The sequence below is a fragment of the Podarcis raffonei genome, chromosome 13, assembly GCF_027172205.1.
Source record: "Podarcis raffonei isolate rPodRaf1 chromosome 13, rPodRaf1.pri, whole genome shotgun sequence".
NCBI classification, from domain to species: domain Eukaryota; kingdom Metazoa; phylum Chordata; class Lepidosauria; order Squamata; family Lacertidae; genus Podarcis; species Podarcis raffonei.
In genome coordinates this window covers 53,485,465-53,510,069 of record NC_070614.1, presented here as the reverse complement: position 1 = coordinate 53,510,069, position 24,605 = coordinate 53,485,465, and the positions used below count along the sequence as shown (strand labels likewise).

At 50.7% G+C, this 24,605-nt stretch overlaps 2 protein-coding genes across 2 annotated transcripts; both read right to left on the bottom strand.

Annotated features, from left to right (window-relative positions):
* Positions 1 to 1,081: 1,081 nt before the first annotated feature.
* On the bottom strand, positions 1,082 to 10,381 carry MPDU1 (mannose-P-dolichol utilization defect 1). Its single transcript, XM_053362243.1, has 7 exons — positions 10,252 to 10,381; positions 9,489 to 9,554; positions 8,229 to 8,361; positions 6,843 to 6,928; positions 3,811 to 3,929; positions 2,246 to 2,356; positions 1,082 to 1,222 (listed from the first exon to the last, which is right to left on the bottom strand). Exons 1-7 carry the CDS (start codon positions 10,346 to 10,348, stop codon positions 1,103 to 1,105), a joined length of 732 nt encoding a protein of 243 aa, XP_053218218.1. The 5' UTR covers positions 10,349 to 10,381; the 3' UTR covers positions 1,082 to 1,102.
* Positions 10,382 to 13,789: 3,408 nt separating this feature from the next.
* Positions 13,790 to 23,703, bottom strand: CD68 (CD68 molecule). The gene is made up of 6 exons (XM_053362223.1): positions 23,322 to 23,703; positions 21,878 to 22,542; positions 18,484 to 18,603; positions 15,715 to 15,787; positions 14,969 to 15,136; positions 13,790 to 14,364 (listed from the first exon to the last, which is right to left on the bottom strand). Exons 1-6 carry the CDS (start codon positions 23,374 to 23,376, stop codon positions 14,225 to 14,227), a joined length of 1,221 nt encoding a protein of 406 aa, XP_053218198.1. The 5' UTR covers positions 23,377 to 23,703; the 3' UTR covers positions 13,790 to 14,224.
* Between the last annotated feature and the right edge of the window lie 902 nt (positions 23,704 to 24,605).

Here is a 24,605-nt window from a genome sequence, read left to right as displayed (position 1 = left end):
TCAGATATTTGAAGATATCTCCTCCCAGTCTCCTCTTTTCCAGGCTAAACATCCCCAACTCCTTTGACCGTTCCTCATCAGGCATGGTTTCCAGACTCTTCATCCTCTTGGTTGCCCACCTTGGCACAATATCCTTCTCAAATTGCGGTGCCCAACACAGGACTCCAGGTGTGGTCTGAGGATGGCAGGATAGAGTGGGACTATAACTTCCCTTGGTGATGTATGCAAGTGAGAGCTGGACCATAAAGAAGGCTGATGCCCCGAAGAATGGATGCTTTTGAATTGTGGTGCTGGAGGAGACTCTTGAGAGTCCCACGGACTGCAAGAAGATCAAACCTCTCCATTCTGAAGGAAATCAGCCCTGACTGCTCACTGGAAGGACAGATCCTGAAGCTGAGGCTCCAAGACTTTGGCCACCTCCTGAGAAGAGAAGACTCCCTGGAAAAGACCCTGATGTTGGGAAAGATGGAGGGTGCAAGGAGAAGGGGACGACGGAGGACGAGATGGTGGGGCAGTGTTCTCGAAGCTACCAGCCTGAGTTTGACCAAACTGCGGGAGGCAGTGGAAGACAGGAGTGCCTGGCGTGCTCTGGTCCAGGGGGTCATGAAGAGTCGGACACGACTAAACGACTCAACATCAACATGACTTCCCTTGATTGGGACACTAGACTTCTCTTGTCGCTGAGCTATGGCCAAATCTCCTAGCAAGAGAACCAAGATTCTAGTCCTCACTGTTCTGAGCGAAGGGCTGGATTAAAGAAGAAGGCAGGACGCTGAATCAGGACATTCTCCCACCTGTATTTGGGTTACGGGGAGGAGTCTGCAGACAGAACCCCCTCCCCAAATATACAATTATTCCTCATAGGCCTCTGAGCCCCAAGCCACCTTGGCCCTGCTGGCGGGGTGTGGGGAATCACAGCAGGTTAAGAAAAGCAACCCCAGTTTCCAGCGTACAAATCCCACAAGATTCCCAGAGAAAAAGACTGCAACTGTCCCTTGGCTCAGAATGTGAAAAGAGAGAGAAGAGGAAAAAACCTTCCTGGAAAATCAGCCCCTTTCCTGATGTGCTTCTTGTCCAGGAGTCACGAACCCCTCCAGGGCTCCTATTCCTTCTTGCGCTTGTCCACGGGGACGTTCCAGTAATATATCAACTGTCCCGTGATGATGCTGTTGCAGGATGAGGCCACGACGTAGGTGAGAGCCATGAGGGGGTCTCCCGTCTCCTGCGGGGTGGGGAGGGGGCAAATGAGAAGAAGAGTTTGGATTTGATATCCCGCCTTTCACTCCCTTTAAGGAGTCTCAAAGCGACTAACATTCTCCTTTCCCTTCCTGCCCCACAAAAAACACTCTGTGAGGTGAGTGGGGCTGAGAGACTTCAGAGAAGTGTGACTGGCCCAAGGTCACCCAGCAGCTGCAGGTGGAGGAGTGGAGACTCGAACCTGGTTCCCCAGATTACGAGACTACCGCTCTTAACCACTACACCACACTGGCTGTAGATTTGCTGATTTTATTTACACCCCCAGCTTCTCCCCCAATGCCTGCCTGCCCAAGTTGGGATGCGAGGCAGCTTCCAGTGTTTTTTTAATTAAAAAAAACAACATCTAGATCCCACCCACCCTCACCCTCAATACAGAAAGCAACGGGGGCGGGGTTGATTTCCTGCAAGCCCAACAACTCCTTCCTTTACTTCGGGGCTGAGGCTGTTAGCATAATAAATAAATAAATAAATAAATTAATAATAATAATAATAATAATAATAATAATAATAATAATAATAATAAAAAATAATTTATTATTTATACTGCACCCATCTGGCTGGGCTTCCCCAGCCACTCTGGGCGGCTTCCAACAAAGTATTAAAATACAGTGGTCTGTTAAACATTAAAAGCTTCCCTAAACAGGGCTGCCTTCAGATGTCTTCTAAAAGTCTGGTAGTTGTTGTTCTCTTTGACATCTCCTGGGAGGGCGATCCACAGGGCGGGCGCCACCACCGAGAAGGCCCTCTGCCTGGTTCCCTGCAACCTCACTTCTCTCAGGGAGGGAACTGCCAGAAGGCCCTCGGAGCTGGACCTCAGTGTCCGGGCTGGACAATGGAGGTGGAGACGCTCCTTCAGGTCTACTGGGCCTTTGAGGCCGTTTAGGGCTTTCAGGGTCAGCAACAACACTTTGAATTGTGTTTGGAAACGTACTTGAATGACGCCTCTCTGTCCTCCCTACCCGCCCTGGGCAGGTGAACCCCAGCCTACCTGGATGGAAGTGAAGATCCGGGCCAGAGAGCCCGCAAAAAGCAGGAAGGCTGTGACGGCGGAGAGCTGCCCTGTGTGGCCGTTGCGGTAGTTTGTGGCTGCTTGCAGGAGCTGTTGGGGGCACAGGGAAGAGGTGTGACGTTTTATTTATTTATTCAACTTACATACCGCCCTTTACCTGGAGGTCTCAGGGCGGTTCACAACAAGAGCACAACATATAAAATCAAACCAAAAACAATAAACCAAGGCCCTGTGGCTGGTTCCCAGTAACTTCACTTCTCGCAGGGAGGGAACCGCCAGAAGGCCCTCGGAGCTGGACCTCAGTGTCCAGGCTGGACGATGGGGGTGGAGATGCTCCTTCAGGTCTACTGGGCCTTTGAGGCCGTTTAGGGCTTTCAAGGTCAGCACCAACACTTTGAATTTTGCTCAGAAACGTACTGGGAGCCAATGAAGGTCTTTCAAGACCGGTGTTATGTGGTCTCGGCGGCCGCTCCCAGTCACCAGTCTAGCTGCCGCATTCTGGAATAATTGCAGTTTCCAGGTCACCTTCCAAGGTAGCCCCACGTAGAGCGCATTGCAATAGTCCAAGCGGGAGATAACCAGAGCATGCACCACTCTGGCGAGACAGTCTTCGAACAGGGAGGGTCTCATCCTGCGCACCAGATGGAGCTGGTAGACAGCTGCCCGGACACAGAATTGACCCGCGCCTCCATGGACAGCGGTGAGTCCAGAATGACTCCCAGGCTGCGCACCTGGTCCTTCAGGGGCACAGTTGCCCCATTCAGGACCAGGGAATCCTCCACACCTGCCCGCCTCCCGTACTTCTGTCTTGTCAGGATTCAACCTCAACCTGTTAGCCGCCATCCATCCTCCAATCGCCTCCAGACACTCACACAGGACCTTCACTGGTTCCGATTTGAAAGATGAACACCCAGCCCAAACCCCTTAATGATCTCTGAGATTGGTGTGCTTGTGGGCAGCCATCTCCAGCACACACAACCCTTGCCTCTTAGCGGCCCCCACCCCCCGGACAGTAGCACCCACTTTGCTCCCCAAAGGTAAAGAGACCCCTGACCATTAGGTCCAGTCGTGGCCGACTCTGGGGTTGCGGCGCTCATCTCGCTTTACTGGCCGAGGGAGCCGGCGTACAGCTTCCGGGTCATGTGGCCAGCAGGACTGAGCCGCTTCTGGCGAACCAGAGCAGCGCACGGAAACGCCGTTTACCTTCCCGCCGGAGCGGAACCTATTTATCTACTTGCACTTTGACGTGCTTTCGAACTGCTAGGTTGGCAGGAGCAGGGACCGAACAACGGGAGCTCACCCCGTCATTGCGGGGATTCGAACCGCCGACCTTCTGATCGGCAAGTCCTAGGCTCTGTGGTTTAACCCACAGCACCACTCGCGTCCCTTTTGCTCCCAAAACCACAGCACAAAACATCAGGCAGGTTGGCAGTCTTTAGAAGAACGAGAGGGATAAGGAGCGGTGCAGGGTTTGAGACTCAGGCAAGCGGGCCCGCCTATGGGGCAGTGTTTCTCTGATCCCCACACCCCTGGGTGCCCCTTACCCTGCCTGTTATGACGGCGGGCATGTTGAACGCCTGGAGCGCCGTCACGATACCCACGGGTGTGAGTGAGGAGAGCAGGAGGGCCAGGACTCCAAAGTAGGCGAGCAGGAAGGACACACCTAGGGGTTTAAGCAGAGATGGTATAGGGTCATATATGCACATGTGGTGGGAATGCACAGCCATTAAAGAATTTTGGAATAACATCTACAATGAATTAAAAAAACTATTTAAGTTTTCATTTAAGAAAAAACCTGGAATTTTTCTCCTGGGAATAATGTCAACAGAAAAGAAAATAGACCACTTTTTATGTATACAACAGTAGCAGCCAGGTTCTTAATCGCGAAAAACTGGAAAAGTGACAAAACACCTACGATAAATGAGTGGCAGGTCCAAAGGATAGAATATCTACAAATGGCTATGATGACAGGGAGAATTTGAGGGTATCCAAAACAGAAAGGACAGAAAGAATGGAAAATCTTTAAAGAATATTTGGAAAAGTATTACGATAACAAATATCTCCTGGCAGAAACAGAATGAACCTTGTAAAACAACAAATGTAATGTTTTTTGATCTCTGACGAAAACAAAGAAAGAAATATAACAACTTGGAACTAACTGTGTGTGAGAAAATTGTAGAAATAATAATACAATGAGTCTAATCGGAAGTTAAACATGTTTGTCTTGTTTTGTATTGCTTTGCTCACAAGCAGGAATTAAGTACAAGAGCCACACTCTCCTGGATAGCAGCCATCAATAATAATAATAATAATAATAATAATAATAATAATAATAATAGTAATAATTTTATTTATACCCCGCCCTCCCCAGCCAGAGCCAGGCTCAGGGTGGCTAACACCAGTAAAATTACAGTAAAAACATAATGGGGGGGGGGAAACAATTTAAAATACAGGTTAAAATGCAATTTAAAATGCAGCCTCATTTTAAAAGTAGCCCATAGATCAAAACCGTAAGGGGAGGGAAACGTAAGGGTCAGACTGAGTCCAAACCAAAGGCCAGGCGGAACAGCTCTGTCTTGCAGGCCCTGCGGAAAGATATCAAGTCCCGCAGGGCCCTAGTCTCTTGGGACAGAGCGTTCCACCAAGTCGGGGCCAGTACTGAAAAGGCCCTGGCCCTAGTTGAGACCAATCTAACCACCTTGCGACTTGGGACCTCCAAAGTGTTGTCATTTGTGGACCTTAAGGTCCTCCGCGGCCTCTCTTCCTTTTTTTTTTTTTAATAAATTTTTATTGGTTTTCCAACATAAATTAAACACATTACAATTCACAATACATAGACAAACAAACAAACAAACATAAACATGTATAATTTCATAACCTCTTTTTCATAAACCTTATTTCACCGACTTCCCCATGCCTCCCTTTTCTGCATCCCTATTTTAAAATTTTCTTCAGCAACCCCTCATTTCAGTTAACATTCACTTTCTTTAATCCTTCTTCTCTTACCCAATCATTTACCGCTGCAATTCTGTTTTACATTACCCATGACATTTTAGCACTCATTAATTTTATAACAGTTCTTAAGATAAACTTTGTATTTCTTCCAATCTTCTTCCACCGTCTCTTTTCCTTGGTCTCGGATTCTGCCGGTCATCTCAGCCAATCCCATGTAGTCAATCACCTTCGTCTGCCATTCTTCCAGTGTGGGTAGTTCTTGTGTCTTCCAATACTTTGCTAATAGAACTCTTGCTGCTGTTGTAGCATACATAAAGAACGTCCTATCTTTCCTTGACACCAATTGGCCCACCATGCCCAGGAGAAAAGCCTCTGGTTTCTTATGAAAGGTACACTTAAGAACCTTCTTAATTTCATTATAGATCATTTCCCAGAAGACCTTAATCCTTGGGCATGTCCACCAAAGGTGGTAGAAAGTACCTTCAGTTTCATTGCATTTCCAGCATTTATTATTGGGCAAATGATAGATTTTTGCAAGCTTGACTGGGGTCATGTACCACCTATAAATCATTTTCATAATATTCTCTCTTAAGGCATTACATGCCGTAAACTTTATACCGGTGGTCCATAACTGTTCCCAGTCAGCAAACATAATGTCATGACCAATGTCTTGTGCCCATTTAATCATAGCTGATTTAACCGTTTCATCTTGTGTATTCCATTTCAACAGCAAGTTATACATTCTTGACAGATTCTTAGTATTGGGTTCTATCAATTCTGTTTCTAATTTTGATCTCTCCACCTGAAAGCCAATTTTCCTGTCTTGTTCGCGGCCTCTCTTCCTAACTGGATTTGTCCAATCCTCTTTTAAAGCCTTCCAAGTTGGTGGCCATCGCGGCTGCCTCCTGCAGGAAGGAGTACCACAGTTTAACAAATAAAGAAGATTTATTTGTCCTTTCAACATTCCAGCTTCTTGGGCGTCTACAGGCTTTGAGTGTTACGAGAGGGGGAGGAAAAGCTTTCTTTATGCCGGGCGTAATTTTATAAAAATTCTATCGCGGCATCTCTCCCATCCAGCTTACAGAATCAAAACAAGGCACAAGGGGCTAAACGTACGTGCTACATATATAGCATGCATTTAGAATTCCCGAAATTCCTGTGGATAGCTCAGCAGGGCTGAAGCGAGGCTCGGGTTCTCGTTGCGGCTCATGAACGGGAAGGAAGAGGGCGGCTTCGGGGTGTGGGAAGGGCCTAGCTGAAAGCCCCCAAACAGGTCTGGTTAGGATCCAGGGCTGCCGAGCACTAGGGCTTAAAGGATGCAAAGTTCTGCCTTAGCCCAAGTCTCCTGCCTCCGACAGGGGACAGCCAGATAACCCCCAAAGCCCACAGACGTCGCTGCGGTTCGCTGTCTCTGTACATGGAGTTTCTGCTTGGCTGTTTTGGCTAATAGCTCTTGAAAGCAGGATAGCTCAGTTGCTGATAACGCCAAGGTTGGAGATTCGATCTCCGCGTCAGACAGCTGCATATTCCTGCCTTGCAGGGGGTTGGACTAGATGACCCCAGGAACCCCTTGCAACTATGATTCAATTAAATGAACTCTAGACTCTGGTTCCAAACTCACCTCGTCCCGTGTTACCCCCGAAATGCTGGATTAGGAATCCGATGGCCACAGTTTGCAACATGAGGAAGAAAGCTTCGCCCCAGGAACTGTTGTTCGGGTCGGGGGGAGGAAAGAGAGAGATGTGTTAGGGGGGAAATGAAATCTCTTGATCCAAACTCTTTTGGATACCTGAAGGAGCGTCTCCACCCCCATCGTTCTGCCCGGACACTGAGGTCCAGCGCCGAGGGCCTTCTGGTGGTTCCCTCATTGCGAGAAGCAAAGCTGGAGGGAACCAGGCAGAGGGCCTTCTCGGTAGTGGCGCCCGCCCTGTGGAACGCCCTTCCAGCAGATGTCAAAGCGATAAACAACTACCTGACATTCAGAAGACATCTTAAGGCAGCCCTGTTTAGGGAAGTTTTAAACGTGTGACATTTTAGTGTATTTTTGGTCTCTGTGGAAGCCGCCCAGAGTGGCTGGGGAAACCCAGCCAGATGGGCGGGGTACAAATAATAAATTATTATTATTTTTCCAGGCAGGTAACAGCTCCTTCAAGTTATTTTCCTTCCACCACCAACAGCAAAGAGGAACAAAATGGGTGTGAGAGGATCAGCAACTTGAGCACTGACATCGCCCCACCCTCCCCCAAAAAGGCAGGATATGGGACTTTAGGAATCAGCCCGTACGCATTTAAAACTGCAGCTCCGGGGACGATATCGTTCCGGCAAAGGATTAGACCTCTACAGATCAGGTGGCTGTTAAGAGAGCAGGAGGTGGCCACACTCTCCTGTAACTAGTGGGTTTGCATGCGCATGAAAACAAATGTAGGGATTCGAACTCGGCACCGTCGCCCGTCGAAAGGTCTGAGTGGACCTCAGGTTGTGCTTAGTTTGAGAGGAATCCAAATTACCTAGCACGGATAACTCACTTCCTGAGTGCTGCCCGTTTCAGTCGTGGCTGAAGGATGGGAAAGGATGTTTCTATGTTCTCTTTTTCCTTCCAGTAGCACCTTAAAGACCAACTAAGTTAGTTCTTGCTATGAGCTTTCGTGTGCATGCACACTTCTTCAGATACACTGAAACAGAAGTTGCCAGATCTTCAGTGTATCTGAAGAAGTGTGCATGCACACGAAAGCTCATACCAAGAACTAACTTAGTTGGTCTTTAAGGTGCTACTGGAAGGAAAATTTTTGTTTTGTTTTGACTATGGCAGACCAACACGGCTACCTTTCTGTAACTGGATCTATGTTCTCTGTTATGAACTGGTTTTGTTAAAAAAAAACCTTATATACAGCAACGAAGGAGAAACTGACTCATCGGTTCTCAGAGGGGAAGCAGACTCATTGGACTTTGTGGCTGTCTGGTGGGCTTTCAATCGCAGCTATAGAAAGGCCTCGGGCGCTGCCCATACCTGAACGGGAAAGCGTTGGCGATGCTGTAGGCCATGGTGCCGGTGATGGCGAGCAGCTCCAGGAGGATGGAATGGAAGCTCAGCCCCTCAGCGCTCTTGGCCCCCAGGATCTTGAAGATCTGGGGCAGCTTCACTGCAGAAAGAGGGAGGGAGAAGTGGTCAGAATCCCGCTCTATTCTGCCTCGGTCAGACCTGTGTCCAATTCTGGGTGCCATAATTTAAGAAGGATATTGAGAGGTGGGAGGTGTTTAGGCCAGGAAAGAGGATATAGAGAGGAGACGGTGTGTGTGTGTATATTTTGGGTTGTTGTTTTTATTTTGATTATATATAGTGTGTGTGTGTGTGTGTGTGTGTGTGTGTGTATATATATATACACACACACACACACACACACACATACACAGTGTATACAGTATATATAATTTTTCAGTTTTTATGTTGATTTGTTCTGTGAAACTTCCGAGTATAGGGCAGTATACAAATTCTACCTATCTATCTATCTATTTCACCTCTCAGTCTTCTTTTTTTTATTACTCTCAGTATTATTATAAGTACTATTTGTTAAACTTACTGGTTTTTTTCTTACCAATGTAAGTCAAAACGACACACACACACACAAATATATATACAGTGGTACCTCGGGTTAAGAACTTAATTCGTTCCAGAGGTCCATACTTAACCTGAAACTGTTCTTAACCTGAAGTACCACATTAGCTAATGGGACCTCCAGCTGCTGCCGGAGCACGATTTCTGTTCTCATCCTGAAGCAAAGTTCTTAACGTGAAGCACTATTTCTGGGTTAGCGGAGTCTGTAACCTGAAGCGTATGTAACCTGAAGCATATGTAACCCGAGGTACCACTGTATTGCGGTTTTTATGTTGATCTTGTTCTGTGAACCGCCCTAAGACCTCCGGGTATAGGGCAGTATACAAATTCTATCTATCTATCTATCTATCTATCTATCTATCTCACCTCTCAAGTCTTCTTCTATTATTATTCTCAGTATTTATTATTATTATTATTATTATTATTAAGTACTATTTATTAAACTTATTGGTTTTTTTCTTACCAATGTAAGTCAAAATGACACACACACACACACACAAATATATACAGTGTGTATATATATATATATAAACACACACACACACTCCGCAGAGAATACACATGCACAAAACCAAACAGAAAAACCTTTTTTAAAAACCTTATAGTTTATATTAAAAGTCAGATTATCTGACTGGGAAGTCCCGGTGTCCGTACCCAGAAGGGAACCAGCCACGATGGCGAATCCGAGGCCCTTGCTGATGAAGATTTTGAGGCATGGAACTGAAGGAAGAGGGGGAGAGAGACAAAAGGATACAAAACACAATTAATTGCAAACAGTGATGCTTTTTTGCTTTTACAATACTCCTGTGATGCGGGACATAAATTCCACTTTCTGCACTGAGCAGCAGCCTTGCTTTCTGCATGGCAGGCAGACATCCCACCGGTGAGGTTTCCCTCATCACTTCACCTGCTAGAAGTCTACCTGACAGGCGCCTAGCCAATGACAGCCCTGCTTGAGGGGAAAGGGGCGGAGCTTAAAAGCTCCTCGGCTGCCATATGGACGTCGTGCCCAAAACCAACATGGCGCGAAAGCCTTCACTGTGCTTCGTCCATGACCCTTTTTAAGAGACGATGAACAGCATCTTCATATTGAAAGCTTTTTTTAAAAAAAATTAAGCTTTTCTCCCCCCAAAGGATAGTTTCATTTGTAATTCTAGGGTTAAATGTTAATAAAATTAAAAATCTCGTGGTACTTCCGCCCGGCTGCAAGGTGAGGGAAGAAAGGAGGCCCGGAAACGGAGCCGACTGCCACTTCCGCCCTCTACCAAAATGGCCGCCGGGGTAAAATTTCGCCCTTCACCAAAATGGCGCCCAGTCGCCCCCTACAGGACACTTCCGCCAGGCCTGGCGTTGCTACGGCGACGACGTGACGGGTACCCGGCAGGACAAAAAGGGCGTCGAAGAGCGCGCGACTCACTGTGCAAGAGGTTGAGGCTGAGGAAGAGCTCGTCGTAGCAGTTCTCCGGCAGGACGTGCGGGACCAGCAGGCCCTTCAGAGCCGTCGACGCCGCCATTTTGACGAAGGTGGGAGCCAATGAAGCTGGGCGAAACTTCCGCCTCCATAACCCCTACGCGCCGGTGAGCGAGCGAGAGAAACGCCTTTCCCTGGTGCGCATGCGCGGCGTCTCCCACATGCCTGGCGGCCATTTCAACCTTGCCGACCAATGCGCAGGCGCTACTCATGCGGGCCGCCATTAAAAGAGCTGCGCGTGCGCAGAGCGAGCGGCGGGCGCCTTAACACGCGCATGCGCATTCTCTGTGGGACTTTTGTGTGTGTGGTTCCTCTGCGCATGCGCCGTTTTTAGCCTGGCATCCTTTGCCAGCGCCCTGAGCTGAGGTGCCGCTTTCCCATTGGCTGGGCAAACTTTGGTCAAGGGACAAAATGGCCGCCACGCCTGGGCAGCCATCTTGCCCCCCAAGTGGCACCCCTGGCCCAGGGAGGGGCGAGGAGGTGCCCCAGCTGCTGCCCACCCTCAGCCGGGGCACCGTGGCCCTGTGCCTCCTCTACTACATGCGCCTCCAGCGGGGCCGGCGCCTGAGGGAGGCCGCCCGACGTCGCCGCGCCGCCCGCCACCGCCGCGCCCAGGCCCGCCAGCGCCAGCGCTTCGCCCTGCTGTGGCTCTGCCGGACGTTGGCTCGGGTGCCCGGCCTGGCGGGCTTCTGCCAGGACACTGGCAGCGGCGGAGACGGCGGCCTTCCCCGGCTGCTGCGGGAGCGTCGCCTGTGGAGCAAAGCCCGCAGCTCGGCCTTCTGGGAAATCGTGCGCGCCAAGGCCTTCAGCCAGTGGGAATGGGTGGAGAACTTCCGCGTCTCGCCGGGCACCTTCGACTACCTCTGCGCCCAGCTGCGCGGAGCCATCCAGCGGCGGGACACCAACATGCGCCGCGCCATCCCGGCCGACGTGCGCCTGGCCATGACGCTGTGGCGCTTGGGCGCCTGCACCGAGTACCGGGCGGTGGAGCAGCTCTTTGGCGTCTCCCGCTCCACCGTCTGCAAGATCCTGCGCGACGTCTGCGAGGCCGTGGTGGGCATCCTCACGCCGCTCTACGTGCGGCCCCCGGACCCTGCCGAAGTGGCCGCGGGCAACGGCTTCCCTTTGCCCCAGCTGGCCGGCGTGCTGGGATCCCTGCACGTCCCCATCCGCGCGCCCAACGAGAACGCCGCCGGCTACTACAACCGCCACGGCTGGCACTCGGTGGTGGTCCAGGCCGCTGTCGATTCCCGCGGCTGCTTCTGGGACATTAACGTCGGCTGCCCGGGACGGGTGACGGACACCCAGGTTCTGTGCACGTCGGAGCTGTACCAGCGTGCGCAAGAGGGCGAGCTGTTTTCGGGGGCGTGCCAAGCCATCCGTGGGGTGCAGGTGCCCGTTTACCTGCTGGGCGGCTGCTCCTATCCGTTCCTCCCGTGGCTCATGAGGCCCTACCGGGACGAGGTCCTAACTCCTGCCCAACACCGCTTCAACGAGTACGCCGCTGCCGCACGGACCGTGGTGGGAGTGGCCTTTGGCCGCCTGCGGGGACGCTGGCGCTGCCTCACAAAACGCAATGACACCGACGTCTCCTTCCTGCCCACCCTCATCGCCGCCTGCTGCACCCTTCACAATGTCTGCGAGGCACGGGGGGACGTCTTCCAGCCCTGCTGGATGGAGCACCACGCTGACGAACAGCGGGAGGAACACCCGTTCGACGACGGCGGGGAGGAGGAGGAAGACGCAGAGGCCGTGGCGATCCGTGATGCGCTGGCGTCAGCGCTGAGAGGCTGATTGGGGAAGAAGTGGAGGGGCTGCGAAACGCTCCTCTGGGAACGGAGCAGCTCGTGTCGCTGCGGGAATCCGCAGGCCGTCGGGTCACACAGAACATTTCAGCAGGCGAATCTGCCCTGGCTGGCAGGGGCTTGAGAAGAGTTGAAGAGTCCAAAACTGCCCAGTGGCGGCAGGTTGGCACAGGCGCATGGACGCCATGCGTTTTGAAGTTTAGCATTCGCCATCACCAACCTCCCTTGATAACGTTAGCAGCGGTTATTTCACCTGATTGGTGTTTCCGATCTTGAGGACTAGTGCCAAAAATGCAAGGGTGGGTTGGGAATAGGAGAAAAGCAGGATGGCTTGGGAGGGTGGGCATTGGGGGAGGCCGAATAATATTTGGAATTTGGAGGTTAGAAGTGAGTGTGCCATATCCAATTGGAAGGGAAGGTGGGTTTGGAGCCTGCGGGAAGTGGGGAATACTGTTGTTGTTTAGTCGTGTCCGCCTCTTCGTGACCCCCTGGACCAGAGCACGCCAAGCACTCCTGTCTTCCACTGCCTCCCGCAGTTTGGTCAAACTCATGTTCATAGCTTCGAGAACACTGTCCAACCATCTCGTCCTCTGTCGTCCCCTTCGCCTTGCGCCCTCCATCTTTCCCAACATCAGGGCCTTTTCCAGGGAGTCTTCTCATGAGGTGGCCAAAGTCTTGGAGCCTCAGCTCCAATACTAGTCTTTAATAAAATCTTTCTATGTCATGTGCTTCCTGTGTTGAGCTAAAAACTGCTACGTCTGTAGTTTTTCAGGTTAAGCTATTACAGCTCTTGGAACACGGGAAGCATCTGGGTGTGTGGAAAAGAGAGTGATTTCCAGAGCCATTGTGGTCTGGTGGTGAGAGCATCAGACTAGGGTCTGGGAGACACGGGTTCAGATCCCCACTCGGCTGCGAAACTCTCTGGGTGTGTGACCTTGGACCAGTCTGTCACTTTCAGCCTAACCTTACAGGGTTTGTTGCGGGGATCAAATGAGATGTGCTTAATCTTTGTACGGCTGGGCGCAGTACAGGCACATAAAAGCCAGAGACGTCTAAACTAAACTCTCCGTCCAGGCAAGGTAGAAGTATCGTCACAGCCGTGTGAATTTCCAGGCAAGTTTGGAAATCTGGTCAAATGTCAGGTGCGATGGGATTGGGGATGGAGGGTTGGTAGGATCCTGGTGAGGCCATGAGACTTCAGTGAGCTGTGCTGCCTCGCTGTACACCCTTCCCAGCCCAGAGATGTCATTGTTGACTTTTGGGAACTGCCCTTTCTACTCCTCGCACTCAGGTCAAGGAGGAAGAGAAATCACCAACACCTGAATAAATTTCAAAGGTATTTTATTTGACCTGTTTAGTTGTGAGCGGTGGGGTGTTCCGCCCGAAGAGCTTAGGATCAGCGCACTTTGCATATGAATTTGAGGGGGGTCCCGAGTCCCCCTAAAGGGTTCGCAGAGCAGAGCAGATGAAAGGGCTCAAGGAGCAAACTGGAGGAGCTTATAAGGCGTACTTTCAGAATGCAAATGCACCATTTTGGATTATCAATGGTATGTGCCACCAGTTCTTAATACAGGTTTTGGGGAGAGGATAATACTTTTCGTGGTCAGTGTGAATACTTTGCCCAAACACTTGATCTTAACAAGATGGTTGCTCCAGAAATAAGCCCAGCCTCGTTTCAATTGAGATTGGAGGTTTTTAAGCAGAGGTCGGACGGCCGCCTGTCAAGGGGTTCCATAGCTGCGTTCCGGGAGGGGTTTGGACTAGATGACTCTTGGGGATCCCAGCAGTACAATTCTGTGATTCTCCTCCCAGGTTTAAAGCGCAGTCTGACAGAAGTGAGATGTAACTGCCCCCCGGCCCACAAATTGCACCTTTGTGCAGAAACGTATTGTCCTTTTCACTTCCCCCAGGTGTGTCTTGTGCGAACCAGCAGTCCAAGCGAGTGAATAAAACAGGTGCTAGTCTAGCAACTCGGAGAACTCCCACCCCACCCCTGGGGGGGTGCCAACCCCCTGTCCCCCTGTTGCAGAAAGACACCCCCCCCCTTAAAAAAAAACAAAACCCCATTCTTGGTTCTCTTTAGGCCCAGCTGTGTGCGGGAAACGGCTTCCCCTTTAAATGGTTTGATAGCCCCTGTGGCCACGGGCTCGCCCAATCAAAAAGGCCACGATCACGATGAGGATGAGGACCAGAAGGAGGACGCCGATAATTATGGGCACCAGGAGGGTACGTCTCTGCTCCGGGCAGACCTCGGCTGAAACAGGCAAAGAAGGAATTCAGTGAGGAGAGGAAGGAAAATCAGGATGTGCAAAACACCGAACTGGAGAGAGACTCGAAAAATCTGCGGGCAAAAGGGCTGTGCCAAAAGGATGGCATGGAAAGTTTAGACTAACAACACACTGGATTATTAAGACACCTGCACACTGAAGTATGGGGACGCGGGTGGCGCTGTGGGTTAAACCACAGAGCCTAGGACTTGCCGATCAGAAGGTCGGTGGTTCGAATCCCCGCCATGACGGGGTGAGCTCCCGTCGCTCGGTCCCTGCTCCAGCCCACCTAGCAATTCGAAAGCACACCAGTGCAAGTAGATAAATAGGCACCGCTCTGGCGGGAAGGTAAACGGCGTTTCTGTGCGCTGCTCTGGTTCACCAGAAGCGGCTTAGTCCTGCTGGCCACATGACCCAGAAAACTGCGGACAAACGCCGGCTCCCTCGGCCAGTAAAGCGAGATGAGCGCCGCAACCCCAGAGTCGGTCACAACTGGACCTAATGGTCAGGGGTCCCTTTACACTGAAGTATAGCTGTTTAAAGAAAAGGAAATAAAGAACTGCCTGCGGTACGATGCAGGGAGTCTCTCACCTTCCCCAAATTTTCCATCTTGAAGGTCAAAGGCCTGGACCCGCTCTTGCAGGGCGTTGAGACGAAAGCCTTCTGCCAGGACCAAGGTGCGGTTCCGGCACTGGTAAGAGTGTCCGAGTCTGGCCTCGAACTCGCGGAGAGAGGAATTGTCTGCTCTGAAGGATTTCGCTGGAGGGACAAAGAGAGTCGTCTGGGCTTGTTGAACCACCCGGAAACCCTTCTTGAATCTTAACACAGCACGTGGATTAATGCATAATCGCCTCTGGGAAGCCACGGCAAATCTCAGCCTATAGCCTACCTGGCAGAACCGCCGTGCGGGTTCACAGAACCATAAAGGGGTCATTTATTCCAACCCTCCGGAACGTGACCGACCCCGATGGCTCTTTTTGCCCCAGCCCGCAAAGGAGGAACAACACCGTCCGCTTCCTCCGTGATCCCTTTAGCTGCTGAAGGGATCTTGGCAGGATTTGCTTTCTGTTCCCTCCAGCCTCCGAAACACCCTCTAAAATTTGCTGACGGGCCAAAGCCGTCGTAAACAGGCTTGCGGCTGGGTTGGAACCCCCTAAAAAGACATTTGCAGGGCTTACTATGGATATGGCATTTTTTAAAGAGCTGCACGGCAGGCAAAAACTCAACTGGTGTAGCACCCCCGATTTGAGCATTTCCATGGCAGAATAGGCCTCACCTCAAGAGGTCCATGAGGAATGATGGCAATTCAGAGCCAGCCCCCCCACAAATGACCTTACCTGTAGCCTGACGGAACTGATACGTTAGGTAGGCCTGTACCCGACTCAGGTAGAATATATTTCTGGTGTAATTCTAAGGAAACAAAGAAATCTGGGTTTGTTTTTCCTGATCGACGCCTGTTTTTGGGGTAACACAGGCCGCAGCTTAGGATCTGCGAGGTTTACGAGACAAAGCCAATTCGCTGCCCCGCTGGAAGCACCCATTCCAGATTAATTCCCACCCCCTGCCCGCCCTGAGCACTAGCAGCAATAACCTCCCAACGAACCATTTTAAAGTTTCAAACTTTTTTAAAAAATCATGTTTTGTTTCTCCTCTCCAATGTGGTGATTGAACTTCAACCGGGCACGTATTTCTCCGAAGGGGAAGTGGCAGCGGCTGAAATCAACACTTTAATTTGGGGGAAGAGGTGAGCGGAGTGGCGATGTGACCCACATTTATAAAATATAAATAAATGGAAACAGAAAACTGTGTGGCGTGGAGAAAGCAGAGATAGAAACGTTTTCCTTCCTCATAACAACTAGAATTCGTGAAACTGAAAGTTGGGAGGACAGGCGAAAGGAAGTCCTTTTTCATGCAGCACAAACTGCGGAACTCCAGTCCACTTGAATAGGATTGGACAAATACATGGAAGAGGATGGCTACAGGCCAAGATGGCTACGCTCTGCCCTCCACGGTCGGAGGCAGGAAATGCTTCTGAAAGCAGAGGGGGATTTGTGTTCGAATCCTGCTTGTGAGCTTCCTGTTACGGCTTCTAGCCAGCCGCTGTGAGAACAGGATGCTGGACTGGAGGGGCCCGATCCAGCAAAGTCTCCTTAGGTTCCTGGACTACTGCAATGCGCTCTATGTGGGGCTACCTTTGAAGGTGACCCGGAAACTGCAATTAATCCAGAATGCGGCAGCTAGACTGGGGACTGGGAGCAGCCGCCGAGACCACAAAACACCAGTCATGAGAGATCTGCATTGACTCCCAGTACGTTTCCAAGCACAATTCAAAGTGTTGGTGCTGACCTTGAAGGCCCTAAACGGCCTCAAAGGCCCAGTAGACCTGAAGGAGCGTCTCCACCCCCATCGTTCTGCCCTGAGGTCCAGCTCCGAGGGCCTTTTGGTGGTTCCCTCGCTGCAAAAAGTGAGGTTACAGGGAACCAAGCAGAGGGCCTTCTCGGTGCTGGTGCCCGCCCTGTGGAACGCCCTCCCAGCAGATGTCTAGGAAATAAGCAGCTATCTTATCTTTAAAAGACATCTGAAGGCAGCCCTGTTTAGGGAAGTTTATAATATTTAACGCTGTATTGTTTTTAACACTCGATTGGGAGCCGCCCAGAGTGGCTGGGGAAGCCCAGCCAGATGGGCGGGGTACAAATAATAAATTATTATTATATTCTTGGATGGGGTCGGCGCGCGCTAGCCGCTCCAGCAGGCCTCTGCCAAGCCAGTCTTTCCGGGTTCCGATGCAGCCGGCTCGAAGGACCTTTTGCCAGAGAGTGACTCATGGCTTGGATCAGCCAGGAGTTTCCAGGCCAGATCAGCTTCCCCAGTTGCAGCCGAGCCGTCTTGCAGCCCACGGCTGCACTCGTGACGCACCTGAACCCGCAGGCTGATGGGCGTGGGTCCGTACCACGCGGGAACGTTCGGAGGACATGCCTTTCAAGGAAGACATTTGCGCTGGTGTTCCTGCCAGGTTAGGTTTGCTACCAGCGCATCAGTCATGCGCTGAACTCAGCCAGCTTTTAAAACAAACTCATCAGCTTTTAAAAGAAATTACCGTATTTTTTGCTCTATAAGACTCACTTTTTCCCTCCTAAAAAGTAAGGGGAAATGTGTGTGCATCTTATGGGGTGAATGCAAGCTGCGCGGCTATCCCAGAAGCCAGAACGGCAAGAGGGATTGCTGCTTTCACTGCGCAGCGATCCCTCTTGCTGTTCTGGCTTCTGAGATTCAGAATATTTTTTTTCTTGTTTTCCTCCTCCAAAAACTAGGTGCGTCTTGTGGTCTGGTGCGCCCAAACTTTCTCACCCAGGAAAGAAGACACACTTAATCAACTTGAATTGGACCTGATAATAACTTAATCAACTTGAATTGGACCTGATAATAACTAAATCAACTTGAATTGGACCTGATAATAACTGAATCAACTTGAATTGGACCTGATAATAACTGAATCAACTTGAATTGGACCTGATAACAACTAAATCAACTTGAATTGGACCTGATAATAACTGAATCAACTTGAATTGGACCTGATAATAACTGAATCAACTTGAATTGGACCTGATAATAACTGGATCAACTTGAATTGGACCTGATAATAATAATAATTTTAGATTAGATATTAGATTAGGAGTATCAAAGGTAAACACAGAGAGACACACAAGGCTAGATGCTCCAAATCTCTGGCGCCGTCCATTTAAACCTGCGCCGTGCCACTTTAAACGGTAATGACTCCCCTGGCCGAGGGAATGCTGGGAATGGTAGTTTGTTAAGAATTGGTAGGGTACCTTTATTGCTCTCTCAGAGCTGCTATTCCCAGACTGGTTCCCTTCTCAGGGAATTGCATCTGGGAGTGGGATAGGGGTTTCCTTAACAACCCTCCTTTGGGACCAGAAGGAAAGGATCAGAGAAATTCGCAGAGCGGAGAGGTCTGCTTGGTGTTGGCCACAGTCGTTCAATAGAACCTCCAAGGTCAGAGGCAGCGTACCTGTAAAGACCAGGCATTGGGGATATATACCTTCTCATGACCCCTGCCAGCCCCCCTCTCCAATCCTTCCTCTCACCTTTCTGAAAGTAAAGAGAAGATCGCCCTCTAGGAAGTGCAGGTGGAGGACGGCTGTCTGGTTGGTGCAGTTCCCGGAAAACTCTGTGCGGTTGGGGTTCACTGCAAAGTCCCCCCAGAGCTGGAAGAGAGGAAGAGTGAAGGTGTGTGAGAGAGAGTAGGACCCTACAAATCCCCAGGAAACTTCAGCTTGGACCTAGAGCAGGAGGGAGAAACTGGCACAAGCCCAACATTCAGCCACGTCGCGCCCGTTTAGAGAGCGACCCAAGAGTCCCGAGCGCTAGGCTCCTTTCTTTCTATAGCCATAGAAAGCTAAGGCTGTCGTCACGCATCTCCCGCTGGAGGATTTGAAGCTGAAAAGCAAGCTTAGCTGCTGCAGTCGGGTGGGAAGGGGAAAGCTCTAATAACTTCCTCCATGAATTTGCCTCTTTTTAAAGCCATCCAGGTTGGTGGCCACCCCTGCCTCCAGTGGAAGGGAGTTCCGCAGTTCAACTCTGTGCTGCGAGAAGAATTTCCTTCCAGTTTTTCTTCCCACGTGTACATAAGCAGCAGCTTAGGAGAGCGTCGGGGACCCCAGTCCATCTGCAGTGCACCACTCAGGTCCAGATAATCCTGCCGGTACCCAGAGTGAGCCCTGACAGAATTCGAGGGGACCCCATAGGGTCATCTAGCCCAACCCGCTGCAATGCAGGAATCTCAACACGTCGTGCCCCATCCAATTTGAAACCATACCAGATCCTGCTTAGCTTTGCAAACGTGCCAGCAGTTTCATTGCTGCGCCACCAGAGTTTTTCTTTCCCTTTTGGAGAGTTCATCTATCTGTCTGTCTGTCTGTCTGTCTATCTATCTATCTATCTATCTATCTATCTATCTATCTATCTATCTATCTAATGCTGTCCAGGGTTGTAAAGACTGCAGAGAGAATAATTGGGTGCACTCTTAGCACCTTGGATCAAATCTACGCTTTCAGGTGCCACAAGAAAGCTGCAGAGATAGTGCAGGATAGTGCGCACCCCGGAAATAATCTCTTTCAGCTTCTGCCTTCTGGAAAAAGGTACAGGGTTATTGAGACTAGGACTAGCCATCTGAGAAACACTTTCTACCCAAATGCGATTTTTGGTTTTAAAGGCAGTGTAAGGTAGTCTCTATGGGAGTATATTGTATTTAATTATGGGGTATCAGAGTTTTTAGGGGGCTAACCAGGCTGGGATAGCAGGCTTGTTGGTTTTTGAATGCCTGATGTAGATTTTTTCAATTGCGTTGTCCTGTATGGGACAATGACAATAAAGATTATCGTATCTATCTAATCTGCATTTGTGTTGTGGCCTTTGCTCAGCTTTTTTTCTACCTAGCCAGCTTCGTCTTTTGTCTGTGGGTTGGACACTGCTACCTCCCCACCCCACAGGTCTTGCTTCCCTCTGAAGGTCCTGCGGCTTCCAAGCCTAAACTGCAAAGCCACAGACTTCCTAAAGCATGCACAATTTTTATGAATTTATTAAAGGCTGTTGAAAGCACAAGCAAGCAGAAGATGTTGCCGCATGCCGTAAACGGGGAAAGGTGCAAATGACCCTCGGGATTGGGTCCCCTGCATTTGGGAGGGCATTGTGGAACTGGAAACACAGAATCATTGAATTGTAGAATTGGGGGGGGGACGACGACCCCAAAGGTCATCCAGTCCAACCCGCCTGCAATGTAGAACTCTCAGCTAAAGCATCCACGACAGATAGCTATACAAGGGCAACTGAAGCAATTGAAACCCCAGTATTAAGTAACCTCCTCTAAGTGCCCAGCCAATGTGTATTTTCCTTTTCCCTAAAAATAATAATAATAATAATAATAATAATAATAAAAAACAACAACAACAACCCACAAAACCTATTAATATAAACACAGAATTTAAATACTGGGCTATACATATATTTATCAGGCAATCCTAAGAGGTCTGTTAAGGGCAGATGTATTCGGAAACTTTGCCACTCATTGACGTCAAATCCTAGAATCGTAGAGAAAACCACATATAATTTGAGATTTTCATGAGGCCTAGAACCTCCAGGCATGTTTTATATGATTCTGCCTTCCCTATTACAGCAGAACCATCCTGTTCAAGCAAGTCTGTTGGCAGACGTGGAACTTAACCGCCAGATAATGTCGATAATTCTTCGCTTGGACTTTGCCCCTTTAACCCTTTGTTTTAAAGTTTCGTTTCCCGTCTTTTCGCTTCACCTTCCGCCATAGCTGTTCTCTCGGCTTCCTATTACATTGCGGGAAATTGAATCGGGAACCTTTGCAGAGGGAAATGGCGTCCTCCCCTGCCGCACGGAGGGGCAGGAAGGAGGCCGAGGGCAGGCGGTGCAACACACACACACACACACACAAAAACTTCCTGTCCTCTAACCACTGAGCTTCGCTCCCTGATGGTCCCCTCCCAGCTTAGACCGCTGGGCCTGTGTCAATATGGAAAGGGAAAAAGGGAAGCAGAAATGACCACTCAGAGCTGGTCGGCCTCTTCCTGTCCCCCAGGAGCCCAGGCCGCTGGAACCTCCTTGCTCAACATTCCTCGTTCACACAGAACCACAGAATTGTAGAGTTGGGAGGAACACGGTTTATCAGGTCCATCTGGTACGCAGGATGAGACCCTCCCTGCCCGCAGACTGTCTGGCCAGAGTGGTGCATGCTCTGGTTATCTCCCGCTTGGACTACTGCAATGCGCTCTGTGTGGGGCTACCTTTGAAGGCGACCCGGAAACTACAACTAATCCAGAATGTGGCAGCCAGACTGAGGACTGGGAGACCATATAACATCAGTCTTGAAAGACCAACATTGGCTCCCAGTACGTTTCTGAGCACAATTCAAAGTGTTGGTGCTGACTTTGAAAGCCCTAAACAGCCCCAGTCCAGTAGACCTGAAGGAGTGTCTCCACCCCCATCGTTCTGCCCGGACACTGAGGTCCAGCTCCGAGGGCCTTTTGGCGGTTCCCTCCCTGCGAGAAGTGAGGTTACAGGGAACCAGGAAGAGGGCCTTCTCGGTGGTGGCGCCCGCCCTGTGGAACTCCCTCCCACCAGATGTCAATGAAATAAACAACTACCAGATTTTTAGAAGACATCTGAAGGCAGCCCTGTTTGGGGAAGCTTTTAATGCTTGATGCATTATTGTATTTTAATATTCCGTTGGAAGCCGCCCAGAGTGGCTGGGGAAACCCAGCCAGATGGGCGCGGTATAAATAATAATAATTATTATTATCCAGCCCAACCCAGAACCCCTGACAGGCAGCCGTCCCGACCTGGGCTTGAAAGCCTCTGATGGAGGACAGGCCACCGCCTCCCGAGGTCACGGAATTGTAGAATTCAAAGGGGCTTCCAAAGGCCATATCCCCAACAGCTGCCCGGATCTCTTACCTCCTGCTTGGCCTTGTCGGTATAGCGGACTCGGAGCTGCAGCGCCGCTTGAACCCGCAAACACGGGTCCGAGCCCTTTGGGACCGCATAATCTCCGACGCGGACGACGGGTGGTTGCGTGGGTTGGTGGGTGGGGGCGGGGTGTGGGGTGGTGCGGTTCCTGGGGTGCGGCGTGGTGTGTTTTGTGGGGTGCGGTGGGGTGTGTTTTGTGTGGTGGGCCGTGGTGTGTTTTGTGGGGTGCGGTGTGGTGTGTTTTGTGTGGTGGGCCGTGGTGTGTTTTGTGTGGTGGGCCGTGGTGTGTTTTGTGGGGTGCGGTGTGGTGTGTTTTGTGTGGTGGGCCGTGGTGTGTTTTGTGGGGTGGGCCGTGGTGTGTTTTGTGGGGTGCGGTGTGGTGTGCTTTGTGGGGTGGGCCATGGTGTGTTTTGTGGGGTGGGCCGTGGTGTGTTTTGTGGGGTGCGGTGGGGTGTGTTTTGTGGGGTGGGCCGTGGTGTGTTTTGTGGGGTGTGCCGTGGTCTTGGTGAATGAGGGCAGCAGCGTAACTGACTTCTTGCGGTGCGGGCAGTCTGGGTCGGAGCCATCGGCGCCAGAGCACAGCGGAGACTCCAGAAATCCCGTCTCTTTCATGGCCGCTTGGGACGTATCCATATATTGAGCAGAGCTGTAAGCTGGGCAGAAAGAGAGAAAGATGGGCACCCATCAGTTCTGGGCACCCATGGGTGACAGCCAAGCTTCCAGCCTCCCTAGCCCCTAACCCCAGCTCAACAACACCTCTCCGATCGACTTACAGTGGTATCTCGGGTTACAGACGCTTCAGGTTACAGACTCCGCTAACCCATAAATAGTACCTCGGGTTAAGAACTTTGCTTCAGGATGAGAACAGAAATTGTGCAGCGGCAGCAGGAGGCCCCATTAGCTAAAGTGGTGCTTCAGGTTAAGAACAGTTTCAGGTTTAAGAACGGACCTCTGGAATGAGTTAAGTCCTTATTCTTAACCAGAGGTACCACTGTATTTATTAATTGAATCAAAACCTTTCTGTCCCACCATTTTCTCAAGGTGGTTGTTCGCATGGTTCTTCTTCCTCAATGAATGCACACAAGGCAGGCCCCCTAAGGTCAGTTTCGTGGCTGAACTGGGGTGGGATTTGAACCCAGGTCCAGATCTCCCCCTAGTCCAACATCCAAACCACGCTGCCTCTTTTGGAGAGGAGTCAACAGGTTTTTCGGACCTCGGGCGAACGTGGGCTCTCCTTGGAGGTTTTTAAGTGGAGGTTCGATGGCCGACTCTCATGGACGCTTAGCTGAGATTCCTGCATTGCTTGGGGTTGGACTGGATGAGCTTTGGGGTCCCTCTGAACACAGCAACTCTCTGGTTGCCTAACTCCTTTCTAAGCCACACGACAAAGGGAACCTGGAAGACAGGCATGGACAAATATATATGTACCAACCTGCCAGGAAGAAGCATCCGATGAGCCAAATTGAAGACATCGCAGCCGGTCCCATCTTCCCGAACGGGGCTCGATCCGCTGCACCTTTTCTGCCTCTCGCCCTGGGAGCCTCTGCTCGCTTCTGTCTCGTGCTCCCGCAGCTCTCAAATAAAGGGAAGGAAATGAAATTTGCTGCCTTCACAACCAGTGACTCAGTTGGGATGCTGAATTGCCAAATGCCCAATAGCCACGGGATCCGGAGGAGTTTTGCTTCCCCCTGACACACGACGCAGACGGCAGCTGAACCTTCTCTGTCGCTGCTGTTGAGCTCTGCATCTTTCCCTACTTTTTAAATAAAAACCGAAAGCCACAATTAACCTGGGGTTGGGGGGAGACAGGCGGGTTTATCGCCCTGCCCAGGACAGGACAGGCGCGGTGGCTTCTGGGAGACAGGTGAGCGAACCATTTGAATCACACATATGCAAGCTCCGGCTTTCCAGATGTTTGGGACTACAACTCCCATCATCCCTGACCACTGGCCCTGTTAGCTAGGGATGGTGGGAATTGTAGTCCCAAACATCTGGAGGGCCGGAGTTTGCCTATGCCTGATTTAAAGCAACTCAGCCAACACAATGCCATCCAGATGTCTTGGGACTACAACTCCCATCGTCCAGCATCGGCTTAGCCTGTTGTCGTGGACGATGGGAGCTGTAGTCCAACGTATGGAGACGCTTCCCGGGATCAAACTTAGGAATTCTAGCATGCAGGGCACGATCCTCCTCCCCACATTCTTTGGCGGCAAGGCGCTAGGCCCCTGCTTGCGGCGCCCAACCTCCAGGGAGGTCTTTTTGGCACCAGGCAAATTCCTTTTTGAAATTTATTTCCAGGGGCCTTTCTGGAGCTGGTTCCAGTTCAGCTGCTGCTCTGCTATATAGAGTTTGCGTGCTTTAAAAACCTGCGATTTTCCCGCCTCGCTCTGCCCCACAAGTGGTAGCACTGGGGGACAGGGCATCAACCTTCTAAATAAAATAAAAAGGGGGGATTTTAGAAAAATGAAACACAAAGAAACCGTGAGAACGTAAGAAGAGGACTGCAGGTAGATTAGGCCAAAGTGGGGCATTCTTGCTTTGGTTGCTGTTGAGTCATTTAGTTGTGTCCGACTCTTTGTGACCCCCTGGACCAGAGCACGCCAGGCACTCCTGTCTTCCACTGCCCTGAGTGCTCACTGGAAGGACAGATCCTGAAGCTGAGGCTCCAAGACTTTGGCCACCTCATGAGAAGAGAAGACTCCCTGGAAAAGACCCT

What these genes read in the sequence shown, in the direction of transcription:
- MPDU1 (XM_053362243.1), bottom strand. Translation starts at nt 10,348, where the DNA reads ATGGCGGCGTCGACGGCTCTGAAGGGCCTGCTGGTCCCGCACGTCCTG. An exon ending in CAGCCTCAACCTCTTGCACA is followed by an intron (nt 9,555 to 10,251) that starts GTGAGTCGCGCG and finishes CTCTTCCTTCAG; the next exon opens with TTCCATGCCTCAAAATCTTC. An exon ending in CCGCCGTCATAACAGGCAGG is followed by an intron (nt 2,357 to 3,810) that starts GTAAGGGGCACC and finishes TGCCCCCAACAG; the next exon opens with CTCCTGCAAGCAGCCACAAA.
- CD68 (XM_053362223.1), bottom strand. Translation starts at nt 23,376, where the DNA reads ATGGGACCGGCTGCGATGTCTTCAATTTGGCTCATCGGATGCTTCTTC. An exon ending in CCGACAAGGCCAAGCAGGAG is followed by an intron (nt 18,604 to 21,877) that starts GTAAGAGATCCG and finishes CCTCTCTTCCAG; the next exon opens with CTCTGGGGGGACTTTGCAGT. An exon ending in AGATGGAAAATTTGGGGAAG is followed by an intron (nt 14,365 to 14,968) that starts GTGAGAGACTCC and finishes TGCCTGTTTCAG; the next exon opens with CCGAGGTCTGCCCGGAGCAG.